The sequence below is a fragment of the Hyposmocoma kahamanoa genome, unplaced genomic scaffold (genome assembly GCF_003589595.1).
Source record: "Hyposmocoma kahamanoa isolate Upper Pololo Valley unplaced genomic scaffold, ASM358959v1 86, whole genome shotgun sequence".
NCBI classification, from domain to species: domain Eukaryota; kingdom Metazoa; phylum Arthropoda; class Insecta; order Lepidoptera; family Cosmopterigidae; genus Hyposmocoma; species Hyposmocoma kahamanoa.
Genome location: NW_020654289.1, coordinates 16,608,238 through 16,623,964, shown reverse-complemented (window position 1 = coordinate 16,623,964; position 15,727 = coordinate 16,608,238). Strand labels below are relative to the sequence as shown.

At 40.3% G+C, this 15,727-nt stretch overlaps 1 protein-coding gene across 1 annotated transcript in view; it reads left to right on the top strand.

The window, feature by feature from the left end:
• The window catches only part of LOC113234929 (gonadotropin-releasing hormone II receptor-like), a 184,901-nt gene extending 173,551 nt beyond the window's left edge, over nucleotides 1-11,350 (top strand). Inside the window, 1 exon segment of the mRNA XM_026470450.1 lies at nucleotides 11,150-11,350. Within this exon segment, the coding sequence (XP_026326235.1) occupies nucleotides 11,150-11,332 (183 nt within the window). The 3' untranslated portion in view covers nucleotides 11,333-11,350.
• Nucleotides 11,351-15,727: the final 4,377 nt, after the last annotated feature.

Here is a 15,727-nt window from a genome sequence, read left to right as displayed (position 1 = left end):
TGAAAAAACGATCTAAGTGGGCAGAGTGTTTAATGTCAACTATACTTTACTTTTTTAATACCTAAACAGTCTCGTTTAATTTTCGGAATGGTTGGCGTGTGATTATAACTGACTCCGTGGCCGAACGGTTATCATGCCGGACTGCCACGCAGAGGTCCCAGGTTCGATTCCCGGGCCGGGAGAAATAGTTGTATGGCCTACAATTATTTCTCTTGTGAGTTTGGGTGTAATTTGTGGTTGTCTATGTGTGTGTCCATGGCACCCGCGACACAGGGTTTTCCTAGTGTGGGGCTATGTTGAATGTTGAGTGTGTGCGTTATAACGCACTGGTTCCGAAATGTGTGGGGTACTATATAAAAAAAAGATAAAAAAAAAACAAGGTTATCAATTACATGTATTATTTGATAGGCCTTTTGGAGCTATGAATATCATTGTTAATAAATATTTCGTATTAGCTGTTTCATAGTAGCTGTAAAGTTATCTAACTGGGTGACGAAATACTTTCATACATTTCTCATAGATGGCACTACGGCTAAAAAGTCGTTGAATAACGAGTTGACAACAAGCATATAGAAAAATTCTTGGCTTAGTTGGCATAGCGTCTGACACGGTTTGCAAGAAGACCTTAATTTCAATCCAGCCGGATTGAAGGATTTTTTTCTAAGTCGATCTTTGTATTAATAACCATAATAAACTAGTGGAATAATTTCACAAAAAAATAATTGCAATTTTCTAGATCTCGTTCTATTCTGACATCAAAAGCGACACTGGGTCGATCATAAATCAACCGTTTTAGCAAAATGCTTATTTTTTATGCTGTATATGTCAACTTTTTATGTTTGCGGTGATAAACATTTTACGAGTCAAAAGACACGAGAGTGTTTCTCTTTGTATTACAATGTCTACAATCTGTACGTTTCTATAATAGTAGTTTATGTCTATGAAGTATGTGTATGAAGGTAAGATTTTGAAAAATTTTAATTTATGAAATACGATAAAATCAGAGTCGTCACTGTGACAAAAATACGTTGTGCCAGAAAGGCATATATATACCAACAGAAATCGTTCAGCGAAAGGTCACGTGTGCGAAGATTCAGTTTAAAAGGACAATTTAACAACACATAATTCAACATCATCTACACAATTCTTTAATAGTAATAATATGCCAGAGCTCTTGCGAAAGAGTTCATTCAGTGTAGTACTGTCACCTTACCTATTTCTGCCGCCAAGCAGTAACGTCAGCATTATTATGTTCCTGTTTTGAAGGGTAAGGGTGCTGGTAAAATTACAGGCACATGGGACTTGTCAACTTATGTCTCAGGATGATAGGTGCAGTGGCAGTGTCCCTCAGATCTTTGTAGTTTAAAGCTCTAAGTGGCACTGTAATTGTCATGGACAGGCGTGTAGCTTACCATCAGGCGCACGACTTGTTCGTCCCGTCACTTGATGTTATAAAAACTCCAATTACCTAATCTCAAACTAAAGATTTCTCTGCACCGTGAGTACCAGAATAACATAATTTAATTCACGGCACCACCTAGAACTCCCAGACCAGAACCGATTTAGAAAAGTAGATCGGGAATCCTATTCGTGACCTCCTTATCCAGCTTCCACCGTCCAATTCACTAGGTTACCAAGATCGGCGGAAATAATCAATGTTAATTTTTGTTTGACTACCCATTGTGAATGGGAGTGTATTACGATGAGTGCCGCACAAATCTATACCTCTAAACAGTGCTTCTATTTTCTCAATGTCACTCGGCAAACTTCGTGTTTCGGCTGTCGTCAGGTTTTACTCAGTTGCCATTTGCCTCTGGCACAGACCGGACGCTTTCAGTTGACTTGGAAGTATATAGAGTTGCTATTACATTTTTTATTTATTATACAATAGGAGGAAAGCCGCTAATGAACAATTTTATAATAAATACCTGTTCGTACAGCGCGGAAAGTGATTATTCCATCGATGGCGAACATATTAACATAGCTATGTCAGATGAAGAAATGTGTTCAGATACGGACAGAATTGAAATGAATAATAACCGGAAAAATATTCATTTTTAGTAAAGTTATATATAAAAGAAGCACACTATATTTACTTTAGGTAACTGCTTATTGACATGGAGTAAATGTTATTAAAATTAGGGCAATAGTTTTACAGCTCTATATAATTCACACAGAAATCAAAACAAAACAACGATAAAGTACGTTGTTCACAATTCAAATTATTGCAGATTTTAAATCTAATAATTAATGGGCATGGAAATTTATATTCGTGTGCGTTCCAAAATCCGATGACAAGGTTATTTGTAATACGGTGCGTTATTTGTAGTGTCGGGCAATGCGGGCTGCATCTTGAAAACACGCTTAGTGTTAACGACGCGCTCACGTTTACATAAATATTAGCCTTTTTATTTGTTATTTTTTGTAAAAAATGTTGCGAGTATATTTACTTAAGCTACATACAAAAGCGATCGGTCGTCCAGCGCCCTCTGCCTGCGGCCAGCACTCTGCACGCATCTCGCGAAACTACCGCACGTAATTTTTTATATATTTTAAGTTTTTTTTGTAATTTCTCTAAACGGTGATTAAACTGTGTGCGAAGTGGTATTATTGAAGAGAAATCCTCGTAGCTTACAAAAGTTGGTCTTCGAACCGAATCCTCATGTTTAACACACCTCCAGCCAGAATGGTAAAACCACGCAGTGCATTGCGAAAAGATAACGAGAGAACGAAGCAAACCGCGCTTACGAACCAACACAGCGAAGGAGCGGACAAGATGGCGGCCCATACTTCGGAAGCGATTGGTAATTGTTCAAAATCCGAACCGTTATTGCAACCACGGCCTGGGCGCTCCTCATCGTCCGTAAATACAAAAAATACACAGCATCATCTATAGAAGCGCGCAAAAATAGATTAATGTTCGAGGCAGAAAAACAGAAGGCGGTTATTAAGATGCAACTTATTGAAAAAGAGCTAGCCGCAGACCTAGCCAACTTAGAAGAAGAAAAATACAGTTCACAAAGAAGTATTGATAGTACACGTCGCAGCGTCGAGCAATGGATGGACCAAGATCTGGAGCAACCGCAGCGAGCCCCCGAACATGGAACAGACACGGGCGACCTGCACAAGTTAGCGGCGCCAACCACTAACGCATTGGAAGAAACAATCCATCTACAGTGAAAAACCTTGCAACCTCCACAGCTCATCACAAGCCAGCCTATTAAACCGCATCTGTACACCGAGAGACTTACCTGATTTTCACGGTGATCCTCTCGAGTGGCTTCAGTTCAAGCAGGCGTACGAAGAATCGACAGACGTGTGCTAATTCAGCGACAAAGAAAATTTATGGAGACTACGAAAGTGTCTACGTGGACCTGCAAGGGAAACCGTTTCAGCGTTATTCATTTGTGCTTCATCGCCTGAGAGAATAATAGATACGTTACAACTACGCTTCGGCGATTCAGATTGTATATTGACCAGGCTCGTGCAAGATATTAAGAAACTTCACCCTGTCTTACAAGAGTACCAAAAAGATATTGTCGCTTTCTCCGTGAAAGTTCAGAATTTTGTTGAAGCGGTAAGAGTGGTGGGACGCAAAGAATATGTGCAAGGTATGAGTATTGTGTCATTACTTCCCACTGTACTCTTGTCAAAATGGTCAGACTATAGTTTTCCATTAATCAAAAATAGAGCAAAATCGCGCCTAGATATTTTATCCGACTTTCTAAATATGGAAGCTATGAAAATAGCTACGACTGCTAACATAAACACAATGAACTATCGCACCGATCAAAATAAATATAAGCATCCCGATAGCAACATTCGACCGCAAGCAGTATTATTACAAACCGAAAAACAAGGCAGCAACGATAAAAGTAATAAATGCAACTTCTGTCGTCACAATCCCACAAATTAACCGAATGTAAACAATTCAAGAACGCGTTACGTAAGGTTCGCTGGCAGTACGTAAAACGCAATGGAATTTGTTTTAAGTGTTTAGATGCACGTCATGAGAGAGAAACATGCGGCGCTCCGGAGTGCAACAAGGGTAGTTGCGGCCGAGCGCACCATAGAATGCTGCACTACAACGTTTATAATAACAATCAGGAAGGCCGAGCGCGCGAGTCGGAACTGCGCGCCAGCAGCGCCATGCTATCAGCGGAGTCACCTACGCCCGAGATCATGACGCACATCAACGTATCCAGTGACACAGTGCTACATAAAGTTGTGCCTATACGTATTCATACAGTGGACGGTCACGTAATAAACAGTAGTGCTTTGTTCGATGACGGATCTACGCTGACATTGATAAGCGCCGGGTTGACCGCGCGAGCGGGATTGCGCGGGCGCTCGGAAACTATGCGAGTGTGCGGTCCGTGAAGTGACAACGAGATAGTGTGTGATAGTGCGGTATTAGATTTAGAACTTTCCGGTATAGACAATAAGGTCCATAAACTAGGAGCGCGTAGTGTTGACGACTTAAGTTTAGCTGAACAAAACATGTCGGTTATTGATTGTGATAAATATTATTATCTTAAACAAATTAAAAATAAATTATCTAAAGTCGTATCGAAACCGGAAATGTTAATAGGTCAAGATAATTATAATTTAATGTTACCCTTGCAAATAATTACGGGTAAAACATATGAGCCGTCCGCGACACTTACTCCCCTGGGTTGGTGCATTCACGGCAGCGTAAGGTTATGTGAGGCGACAGGCGCCGCGCTGTGCGTCGCGGGCGCCGAGCCCGACGAGTCGGAGCGAGCACTGCGAGCGCTACACGAGGAGGTGCGCCGCGCGTTCGCGCTGGACGCCGCTGGAGTGGCAGGTAAGCGCCGTCAGAACGCCGACGATGCCAGTGCTATCGAGCATCTGGAAAAATCTGCTGAGCTCGTTGGTGGCAGGTGGCAGGTAAATTTACCATGGAAGGACCCTAATTGTTCGATGCTCGACACAATGCCGAACGCTCTTATTAGGTTGAAGAGTGTTGAGCGTAAAATGGCACGCGATCCTGAATATGGCGACAGATGCGTAGAAAGGGTAAATCATTTATTTACAAATAATTTTGCTAGGGAATTGAAGGATACGCGACCCACGCAAAGAACTTGGTATTTACCACATGAAAAAAATGAAGGATGAGTCATCGTCACCAGCTGCAGTGAGCGCCATCTGTGACTCGCACTACTTAGATGACTATATACAGCTTGCCGGACGAGGCAGCGGCCATCAACATGGTGAAAGCGGTCACTGACATTCACAAGTCTGGCGGGTTTGAGATTCGCAATTGGACCAGCAATTGTGTCACCGTATTAAAAAGCGTGATAAAAAATACTCTGGGAGCAACAGCAGTAAGGTTTCAATTTGATCAGCAGCCCGATGACGAGCGCACGCTTGGACTCATTTGGTTCCCAGGGACAGACGAGCTAGGGTTGGACATCTCATTTAAACGTATTCCTGAGTGCATCATTCAAGGTAAATAGAGACCAACAAAACGGCTCATGCTGCACGTTGTCATGTCTATATTTGACGTATTTGGGTTTCTGTCACCTTTTACCATACAGGGTAGGATTATGTCGCAGGATACGTGGCGGCTACATATTGGCTGAGACGATTTCCTTCCAGACAACATAAATAAAAAATGGTATAAGTGGCTAGATTTGCTTAAAATTATTGATAAAATTCGTCTACCGAGATGGTATGCGGCGAACGCTGCAAGAGGAAACGAGACGCGAGATAAACCGGTCGACGGCGTAGCAAGGCTACAGACATTCACACCTGCTACGAACGACTACAACGCGATGACGAATTGCGGCGCTACAGGTTGTGCTACGTGTGCTACGATAACTCGATCTCCCACCGCACCGCTGCGAATGGCCAATACTATAGTAATTTAGATTTACATTTGTTTAGTGACGCCTCGCTCAAAAACCATGTCTGCGGTCGCGTATTTACGCTGGAATAATAATGGTAAAACGTTTGTAGCTTTTGTAGCTAGCAAGTCCAGAGCTGCACCGGTCAAGGCCATGACCGTGTCTCGCCTCGAGCTGCAAGCCGCATTGATGGCCGCGCGGCTAGCAGATGCGATGCAGAGAGAACAAAAATTACCTATAGTCCAGCGTTTCTTTTGGTGCGATTCCAGTACGGTACTTCACTGGTTGAATAATAATAGGCGCAACTACAAGACGTTCGAGGCTAACGGACTCGGTGAAATAGACGATCTCACTAACCTGTCGGAGTGGAGGTACATACCGACTAGTTTAAACGTGGCGGATGTAGCTACAAGGAAGTCTTTTAACTATGATTCTTTTTTAAAGTAATGGCTGAGGGGACCTTCATTCCTGTACGCTGACGAAGCATACTGGCCGCTTAATATTTTGAAACCTGTGAACGAAGACACATTTAAGGAATGCGTAAATATTATAGAGGTACTACCTGCGAGTCGGCCAGTTCCGGATCCGGAGCGTTTTTCTTCGTGGTTACGGTTTCTGCGAGCTACTGCCGCAGTATTTAAATTTATAAATAAATAATAAACTTAATAATAAACTTACCTGTGACGACGAATGCTTTTGTTGTGTTAGTGGAGTGGGTGGAGCGCCTGATCCTGCAACAGGCGCAAACCGAGTCGTTCAGCGGCGACATAGCGGTCATCAGGGCGGGTAAGTGTTTGCCACGCGACAGCAGGCTACTCGCTTTGTCTCCTTACCTGGACGCCGACGGTGTGCGCGTTCAACGTGCCTCTGGAAACGAGGTGGCCGGTCATACTCGATGGACGGCATCCGACAGCGCGCCTTATAGTTAAGCACTACCATACTAAAGCTGCTCATGGTGGTCAGGAGGCGGTCGTCAATGATGTCAAACAAAAGTACTGGATCATTCGATTACGATCAACGGTAAAAAATATAGCGTCCCGTTGCATGTTGTGTCGTTTAAGAAAGGCAAAACCCGAAGTTCCTCGAATGGGTGATCTTCCTGCGGCGCGTGTGGCGCATCATTAGCGACCTTTTACCTATTACGGTGTAGATCTATTCAGCCTTATGGATGTCGCTGTAGGTAGGCGTATAGAAAAGCGATATGGTGTCTTATTTACCTGTCTCACAGTTCGTGCGATACACATAGAACTTGTGCATTCGCTCACCTCGGATTCTATGATCATGGCGCTTCGACGTATGGCGGCACGACGTGATTGGCCGCGATGTATTTTTTCAGATAACGGTACCAACCTTAGAGGAGCTAACATGGAGCTGCGGCTGTCGAAGAGATTGACAATGAAAATTTGAAAACGGAAGCGGCAAATAACGGAGCACACTGGAGTTTTATTCTACCGGCTAGCCCGCATTGGGGTGGGGCATGGGAGTGATTAATCCGGAGCGTCAAAACATCCCATCGTGTGATACTAAAGGAGCGGGCCCCCAAGGACGAAGTTCTTGCCACCCTTCTAGCAGAAGTGGAGAGTATGGTGAACGGCCGCCCTTTGACCCACATGTCGGTAGAACCCGGCTCGTCTGAGTCGCTGACACCTAATCATTTTCTTTTAGGTTCATCTTCAAATTTGCCTACAGTAGGAGCTTTCGACGATTCAGACATGTTTCTAAGCAAGCAGTCGCGGAAAGCACAGCGCCTAGCCGATATGTACTGGTAGCGTTGTTTGAAAGAATACCTTCTGCAACTGTTGCCCAGAAACAAGTGGCAACAAGAGCGCAGGTCGCTACGCGTCGGTGATCTCGTGTTGGTCGTGGACCCAACCGCGCCTCGCAATGTGTGGCCGCGCGGCCTCGTGAAGAGCGTAGTACCAGGCAAGGACGGTCGCATCCGGCTTGTAGAGATTCGCACCGCCACCGGTGTGTTACTCAGCGGCGCGTGTCGCCCCCGTCTCTATAGTTGATGAGTGCTAATCCCGCACTGGGGTGGGGAGCTGTTAATGACGCGCTCACATTTACATAAATATTAGCCTTTTTATTTGTTATTTTTTGTAAAAAATGTTGCGGGTGTATTAACTTAAGGTACATACAAAAGCGATCGGTCGTCCAGCGCCCTTTGCCTGCGGCCAGCAGTCTGCACGCATCTCGCGAAACGACCGCACGTAATTTTTTATAATATATTTTATGTTTTTTTTGTAATTTCTCTAAACGGTGATAAAACTGTGTGCCTTTGTACGTAGTTGTATTATTGTATTATTGAAGAGGAATCCTAGTAGCTTACACTTAGTTTGCCGGATTGAAATGATGACGTATGCGTGTTTTAAAATATTTTTTAATATGTTCAGCGCGTTCTACTATTTCATAAAATTATTTGACTTGCTAAGTATAGTAAAATTTTAATTCCCCATTCTTATAAGATTGTTTATCCAAATGCAAATACAATACATAGTTAAATTTAATAATACAAAACTGACCTCACCTATTTCTGCCGCCAAGCAATAACGTCAGCATTACTGTGTTCCGGTTTTGAAGGGTAAGGGCGTTGGTGAAATTACAGTCACATGAGACTTATCAACTTAAGTACCAGGATGACGGGCGCATTAACAGTGTCCCTCAGATCTTTGCGATTTAAAGCTCTGAGTGGCACTGCAATTGTTATGGACAGGCGTGTAGCTTACCATCAGGCGCGCACGACTTGTTCGTCCCGTCACTTAATATAATTATTAAAAATTAAAAAAAATATTAAAAACTCGTTGTAAAAGAGTTTGTTACTACGTTTCAACTAAGGAATTAATAAATATAATATTCTTGTCCCTGCTATGTGACAGAAAGGCGAAAAAGAGGTCACCATTTTCAACCCTTTTTTGCCTTTATAAATATAAATAATATCCCATCTATATATACGTAATATCTCGCATAATTTTTTACTTTAGCAAATATTTACAATCCATTTTCCAACGCAATTTTTCAACATTTCCGGTACGGGCTTTTCCCCTTTGCGAAAAATAAAATGAAATGATAAACATTACCGTCCGGATTATTGAATTACTCTCATGCTCTTCAAATCCTTGTATTGAATTACCAGAGTGAGAAATATTTCATCGGACTTTTTCTATAAAAGCATATTTTCAAATATTTTGTCGCTTGTAACTTTTTTACACACCGATCATACTCCGTTGACTCAACGACCCGAAGTGTGTTTTGGCTTCCGATACGAATTGGCGCCAGCTGCCTTCTGCGATCTCCTCCCAGTTCTCTGTGATCATATTAATCCAATCAAAGTGTAATAATTATTAATACAAAGATTTCCATCTTTGTCATTGACTTACAATTATATGGAGGACGGGTCTAATACAAAAACTACGAAAAAAATGTCCCAAGTCAACCTATTTAAACGTAGTGACATGTAAAGGAATATGAATAAGCTAAAACGTTGAATTTAAATTGTAATGTCATCGCAGTACTGTCTAATTTTGCTTGCTTTGCTGTCAGTCGAACAAACGAAGACTAAAGCGTGAATGACGCTCTGTATACGATTTTAACGCCCTATAAGTTCGGACACTTTTTAGCGTGGACCCGACGTCCATATAATTGTAAGTCAATGATCTTTGTACTCCATTTTTCCACATAGAAAAAATTCCTTCGATCCGGCCGGTTTCAAACCGACGCGCGACGTCTCCTAGCAAACCGCGCCAGACGCTATGCTAAACCACGGAACGAATCAGCGGACCTCACGAAGTTTTCAATGTGCTTGTTGTCGGATCTTTGTTTGGTTTTCAACGACTTTTTAGCGCCATCTATGAGAAATCTATGAAAGTATTTCGTCACCTAGTTAGGTACCTTTACAGTATCTTATACTTTACAGCCCTGGTTAGCGATGTCGCTTTTAACTGTAATTATTTTTTGTATTGAATGTCAGAATGTTTCATCACCATGATATTCAATTATTTTTTGTGAAATTGCTCCGCTAGTTTGTTATAATTTGACGACACACGTCAATTGTTTCGGGCTGTCCAATCGGGCGGCACAGTTGTCACCGTAATGATTTGGCAAAGTACTTTTCAAACAAATTAAATGACATTTGTCTGTATTTCTGGTTATATACTCGATGGATGAAATGAACGAATGTCATCGTTGCTATTCCACTGATAGTGTCAATAGACTGCCATTGCAACTTGATTTTAGCGGAATAATAAATATTGTCCTAATTGCAATATAGTCTCAGTGTAATTACAATGACAATCGAAGAATATTAGCTGAATTGGAGCCCCAGGACATGTGGGCGCTCGATGAGAAGATTAATGTAGAAATCGAATGAGGCCAATTTAGAAATCGATATTTTTCAAATTAATTGTGGTGTGGAAGTCCTGGATAGTATACGGTATACCTTTTGAGATCCGATAATTGGTGGGATTACCATCTAATTACTGCGTCTGTGGCCAAATGGTTACCATACTGGAATGTCACACAGAGGTTCCGGGTTTGATTCCCAGGCCTGGAGAAATATTTGTATGGCCTATATTTATTTCTCTCGTGAGTTTGGGTGTAATTTGTGGTTGTCTATGTGTGTGTTTATGACACCCGCGACACCGGGTTTCCCTAGTGCTGGACTATGAGTGTGTGCGTTCTAAAAAAAAATACAGTAATACCCCGCTTTGCAGAACCCCGCATTTCACGATTTTGTTATAACGCGTTTTTCAAAATTCGCGCTAAATTACCTCGCTTTACGCGGATGCACTGATTTAGCCAATGTGAACTCATAGCTTCTCAGTTACTAAAAGTGCATTGGTCACAGGTACTTCTTTCTTGATACGTACTATAATTTATAATCACATTGGTACTGTCTGTTATCCAGGGAATTGTAAAAGATAATTTTTACGAACAATGACGCCACACCGGCTAAGAAAAAAGGCGAAAGATAGGAGCGTTCGAATAGCACGTTCGATATAATATTTAGCTTTTTACTCGCGTAAATCGGGGTATTACTGTACATTAAAACTAAACTTCTAATGGCTTTAAAAAAATCATATTTCGGTTTCAATGGTTTCAAGCAACTTCCGTGAGAGGATGAAAATGCTTTTAAGCGTCCTTTTTCAAATCTAATCAGACTGTGACTTTTTAACAAACTTATTTTAATAATTGCTACTAAAGTTTCTATATTAGACTAAGATGACTTAACAGCGTATAGTGTACAATCTTGCTTGAATATAAATGCCAATTTTTCATTGCAGGTACGTCCCAAAAATACAAGAAAATACACTGTCCGATTCGAGGAAACTTCATTCGCGGGCCCGAGCGCGAGTTCCGATCCAATTGAACATTGGAGCGACAGATCTTTTATCGATCGACCAATCAAACCTTCGCGAAGTTGTGAAGTGTTTACTGTGTATACGCCGCATCGAAGATACGACTAAAGTATTATCGTATTTTTCTCAGACTCAAAGATGGTGGAATCGTCATTTGGACTCTACTATAGTCGGTCTAAGGGTAAATTAAATTAAACTTGGCCCCACTCGTACCGTCATCGACGTAGCAGTGGGACTAGGGGTGTTGTTACGCAAAACTCTCAAAATGATTAATAGTACATTATGATACAAGTGTGCTAAGTTGGTCATTACACACGAGGCGTTATTACTCGCGCGAGCCGCAGGCGAGCGCGATAAGAAAGCCGAGAGTGTAATGATCAAAGCACACGTGTTTCATACGACGTTTTTCAACACATTTGCGAGGAAAATGAAACAAACTTGAGTAAAATGGAAATGAAAAATAGCTTTATTTGGCATTAATTAAAAGTTTCATATGCAGCCATGTATTTTTCTCTGGATTTCGAAGGTAATAAACTGTCACTTGCGTTTTGTGCCTCTGTGAGGATTTCGGGCGGTGTTAAATCCATCAAAATGTTTTCTTCCGTGCTTGAGCAGGACATTTTAAACACCTAGGTAATTATCTAACACACAGCGTATATAAATGTTTCGAACGTATCAATGGAAATTGGCGCGTTGAGTTATTTTTTCTGCGCCTGGCGCCGCGGTGCGGATATGCGCGCGCAGGTGCTTCGGCAATAATGAGACTTAGGTGAAATTCCTAAACAGCCAATGCGAAATAATATAAATATGTCCTTATTTCACTCAAATTCGTGTAAAATATTATCCAAAATAAGTAATTTTATTCAATTAAAGTTTTATAGGTGTATATTGTGTATGTTTTTCTATATTTATCACATCAAATAAGAAATATAAATTTATTAATAAAAATATTATTTGTAAGGTAAGACTACACAACCGTATTAAACAGAAATAAAAAAAAACTGTGACCCTGTTTGTTTGGGATTACTGTCATTGTAATTTGAATCTTATAATATGTAGGTTAGAGCTGTTTTTTTAATAGACCAAGTTAATTTCAAAGACATAACCCGGATAATTTAAGAATGCATAGTTTTAATACATAGGCCTTGTTGTGAGATACATCTTAATCCGGTTAAGCCTATACTTATTACACACACGTTTTGTAATATAATTACAAACGCGTGTTCAATAGCTAGGTTTATGAGCCTAAAAGCGATACAATAAGAAGCCCGTTACGAGCAAATGTGTTGAAAATATAATTATTAAATTTATGTGAAAATGATGTAAGTGTTGAGGGATAAAGTAACAAATGAAAAAAAAAACAGATATATCCTCGTATGTTTGGAGTATAGATTTATATAGACATAGATATTATTAAGTCATAACACATTACAAGAAACTTCTTAATTTCAGGCAAATTTTATTATTTATTTACTTATGATAATTATAGGAAATGAAACTATTTTTCTGGATTTAAATCGCGTATATTTGTTTTTTCAAACAAACCGACGTTTCGGGCCCTTTACAGGTCCCATGGTCACGGTTGACTGAGGTGGTACAGTCTTCAACCAGTTATGCCTAATATTGATGCAAACCACCCTATTTTTTCACTATAGTTACAATAGTTATTAATTAAATACCTTATTTTTAATTTTACAAAGAAAACATTCCAATTTACGCTATATTAAGTTTTACAAATTATTTTATTGAATGAATTTTTATTAAGTTCAATTTATTTTTAATCAATAATAGAAATTAGAATAAACTAAAACATATTAATTAGTACTGCAGTCTTATGTCTATCTGGGATTTTTCATTAGAGGAAATACTGGATCCCAAACTGGTGGTACGGAGTAAAACCATCTTCCCTGTTGAAATTAGGATGTTTTTTAATTTCAATGGCCTCTCGCAGCATCCTGGGTAGATAACGGACTTCTTTTGCAAGGACCTGGGGTTTGTCAAACTTCATTGAATGTGTAGGTTTATCCATGACATGCTTGCAGACTGCAGACTTGTTTACGCGACGTTGTTTGACATCAGCTATATGTTCTTTGACGCAGGTACAAATACTAGTTTGTCCAATATAAGAGAGGCCGCACTCACAGTCAAGCTTGTAAACTCCTGCATCCTGTAAGGGGATGTTACATTTCACAGGTCTCAGGAACTGAGAAATCTTCCTCAGGGGCTTGAAATAGGTCTTGATAGATGCGCGCCTGAGGACTCTTCCGATCTTGTCTGTAACACCTCTCACGTAAGGTAAGATGGCAGGTCTTCGCTCGACTGTTGGTGGTTTCACACAGTGCCTGTGGCATTGGCGTGGAATCTTCAACTTATTCGCATGTAAGACTTGCTTTATATGTTGAAGTTTCGTTCAACGTACCGTTTGAAAATCTTCGACCTAGCTGGGGCCATGGGTTAAACTCGCTCCTCGAAGTCTTCCATGAAAATATCGGCAACAACGGGAGACACCGGGGAGCCCATTGCTATACCGTCAATTTGTAGGTAGAATTCATTATTCCACAATAGATAGCCTAATTGTAAAAAGATAGCAGGGGAACTTCAATATATAAAGCAAGTCCTACATGCGAATAAGTTGAAGATTCCACGCCAATGATGTACTTGTGATTTTGTGTTTGTGGTTTTTATGCAGACACACCACTTACATACGTAATTCTGAGCTCTCGCTAATATCACTATACTTCTTGTCAAAACTTGATTTATATTTGTATTACAAAGCATAGTTAGTGATTTTTGTATTATGTATTGGAGTATAACTGTTGTGGACGTGACGAATACGAACTGAGGTGACAATCCAATTAATAAACTTCAAAATAACACTGGTGTAACAGACTGATAACGAGCACCTATTAATCACTGTTAAAAACATCCCTTAACGGTGATATCTCGATGACTGTGCCAGGAGCGGTATTCTGTAATCGCTATCGTTATGATTCGGTATGGCTCTGATAGCGAAAGTCGTCGGTTGTCGTATCGACAACTTACCGATTATGTTATTCTGTAACTCCACGATAGCGAAAATCGTTACTGCAACCGACAGCGATGTGACGTCAGCGTTTCATTATCGAAAAATATACGAAATGGGAACATCCCAACGGGAGACTATGTTTCTCGACCAATCACGATCGAGCGTTCAAATAGTCATTTACAAACACTCTTAACTATGGTTATTTAGTTTGTGCAAAGTTTGTTACATTCACTGTTTGTGTTTATTTTTTCTGAATACTTTTGCAAAATGACGGATAAAATAATACATCACGACAAGTAAGCAAATTGGAGTTCTGTAAATATTTACTTTATTTTTTTCCATCCTCTAAGATAAATATCTGATGAGATGGAATTTACTAGGGAAACGTCGCTCACCTTAACCTCTACAATCGCGGCATCACGACATAAACAACCCTTTCAATTACGAAACATTTTGACTTACCTTAAGGCAAAAAGTGATTTTATTCCACTTAATGCTATCAAAACACAAATATCTAACAGTGAAATGTAAGAAGAATTCGCGTCGTTAAGCATACCGACGTAAACAGGGCGCCCTCGAAGAGCCGATAAAAATATCGAATCTTAACGAAACTCAATGAACGTATCGAACCGAATTGTCGTTATGATCGGTTAAAGTAGTGTACAGAATAGCATTTGCCGACAAAATCGATACCGTCGGTAAAACCGCATAACGAATATCGAATAGCGAGTCTCAACGATTACAGAATACCGCTCCAGAGGATCTACTCTCGTTCTCCATCCGAAACAATTACTGTCAAATAACTATAATTATAACTCGACCAAATTAAAAATCAATATCAAATATGGAACTTCATTCGCTTCATACGTCTTTTACTTTGGTCGAGTATTACTTATTTGACAGTAATTGTAGGGGGTCGATTTAGAACCTTACGATAACTCATTTGTCGACCGATTCGATTTGATATCGTACGATTTCTCTTCATTTTTATTCACAACACCCGAATCGAAAGTTCAACTGTCGTATTCGAAACCGAACCGAAATGACGTCACACCGATTACTCGGCCTTCTCGACCGGCAAAGGCTGCAGACTTTATTCAGTACACAGTTATCGAATGAAAGTTACCGAACGTCCTATCGTCTACAAAGCGAGAAAGTAATATGGAAATTTCTTATTATTTTAAATAAAGCCTGGATTTTGTTCAATTTTATTAATTTATTTTAATGCAAGACAAATGCATTCCTATATTCTAGGCCATTAATGACTTAAATATAAGAAGATTTAAATTTTTCTTACAATCTATTTCACCGACTAACTTTGTAAACGCTGTTGAATAACGATATCGATATCCGAATCCGAATCGAACGTTTAACTCTAATGTTCTGAATAGCTCGGAAAGCGCCCTTCGATTCTAGAACGATATCCAATCGAAGAGTTCTGAATTGAGGTCCTGGATTGAATGCTTTTGATTTTTATT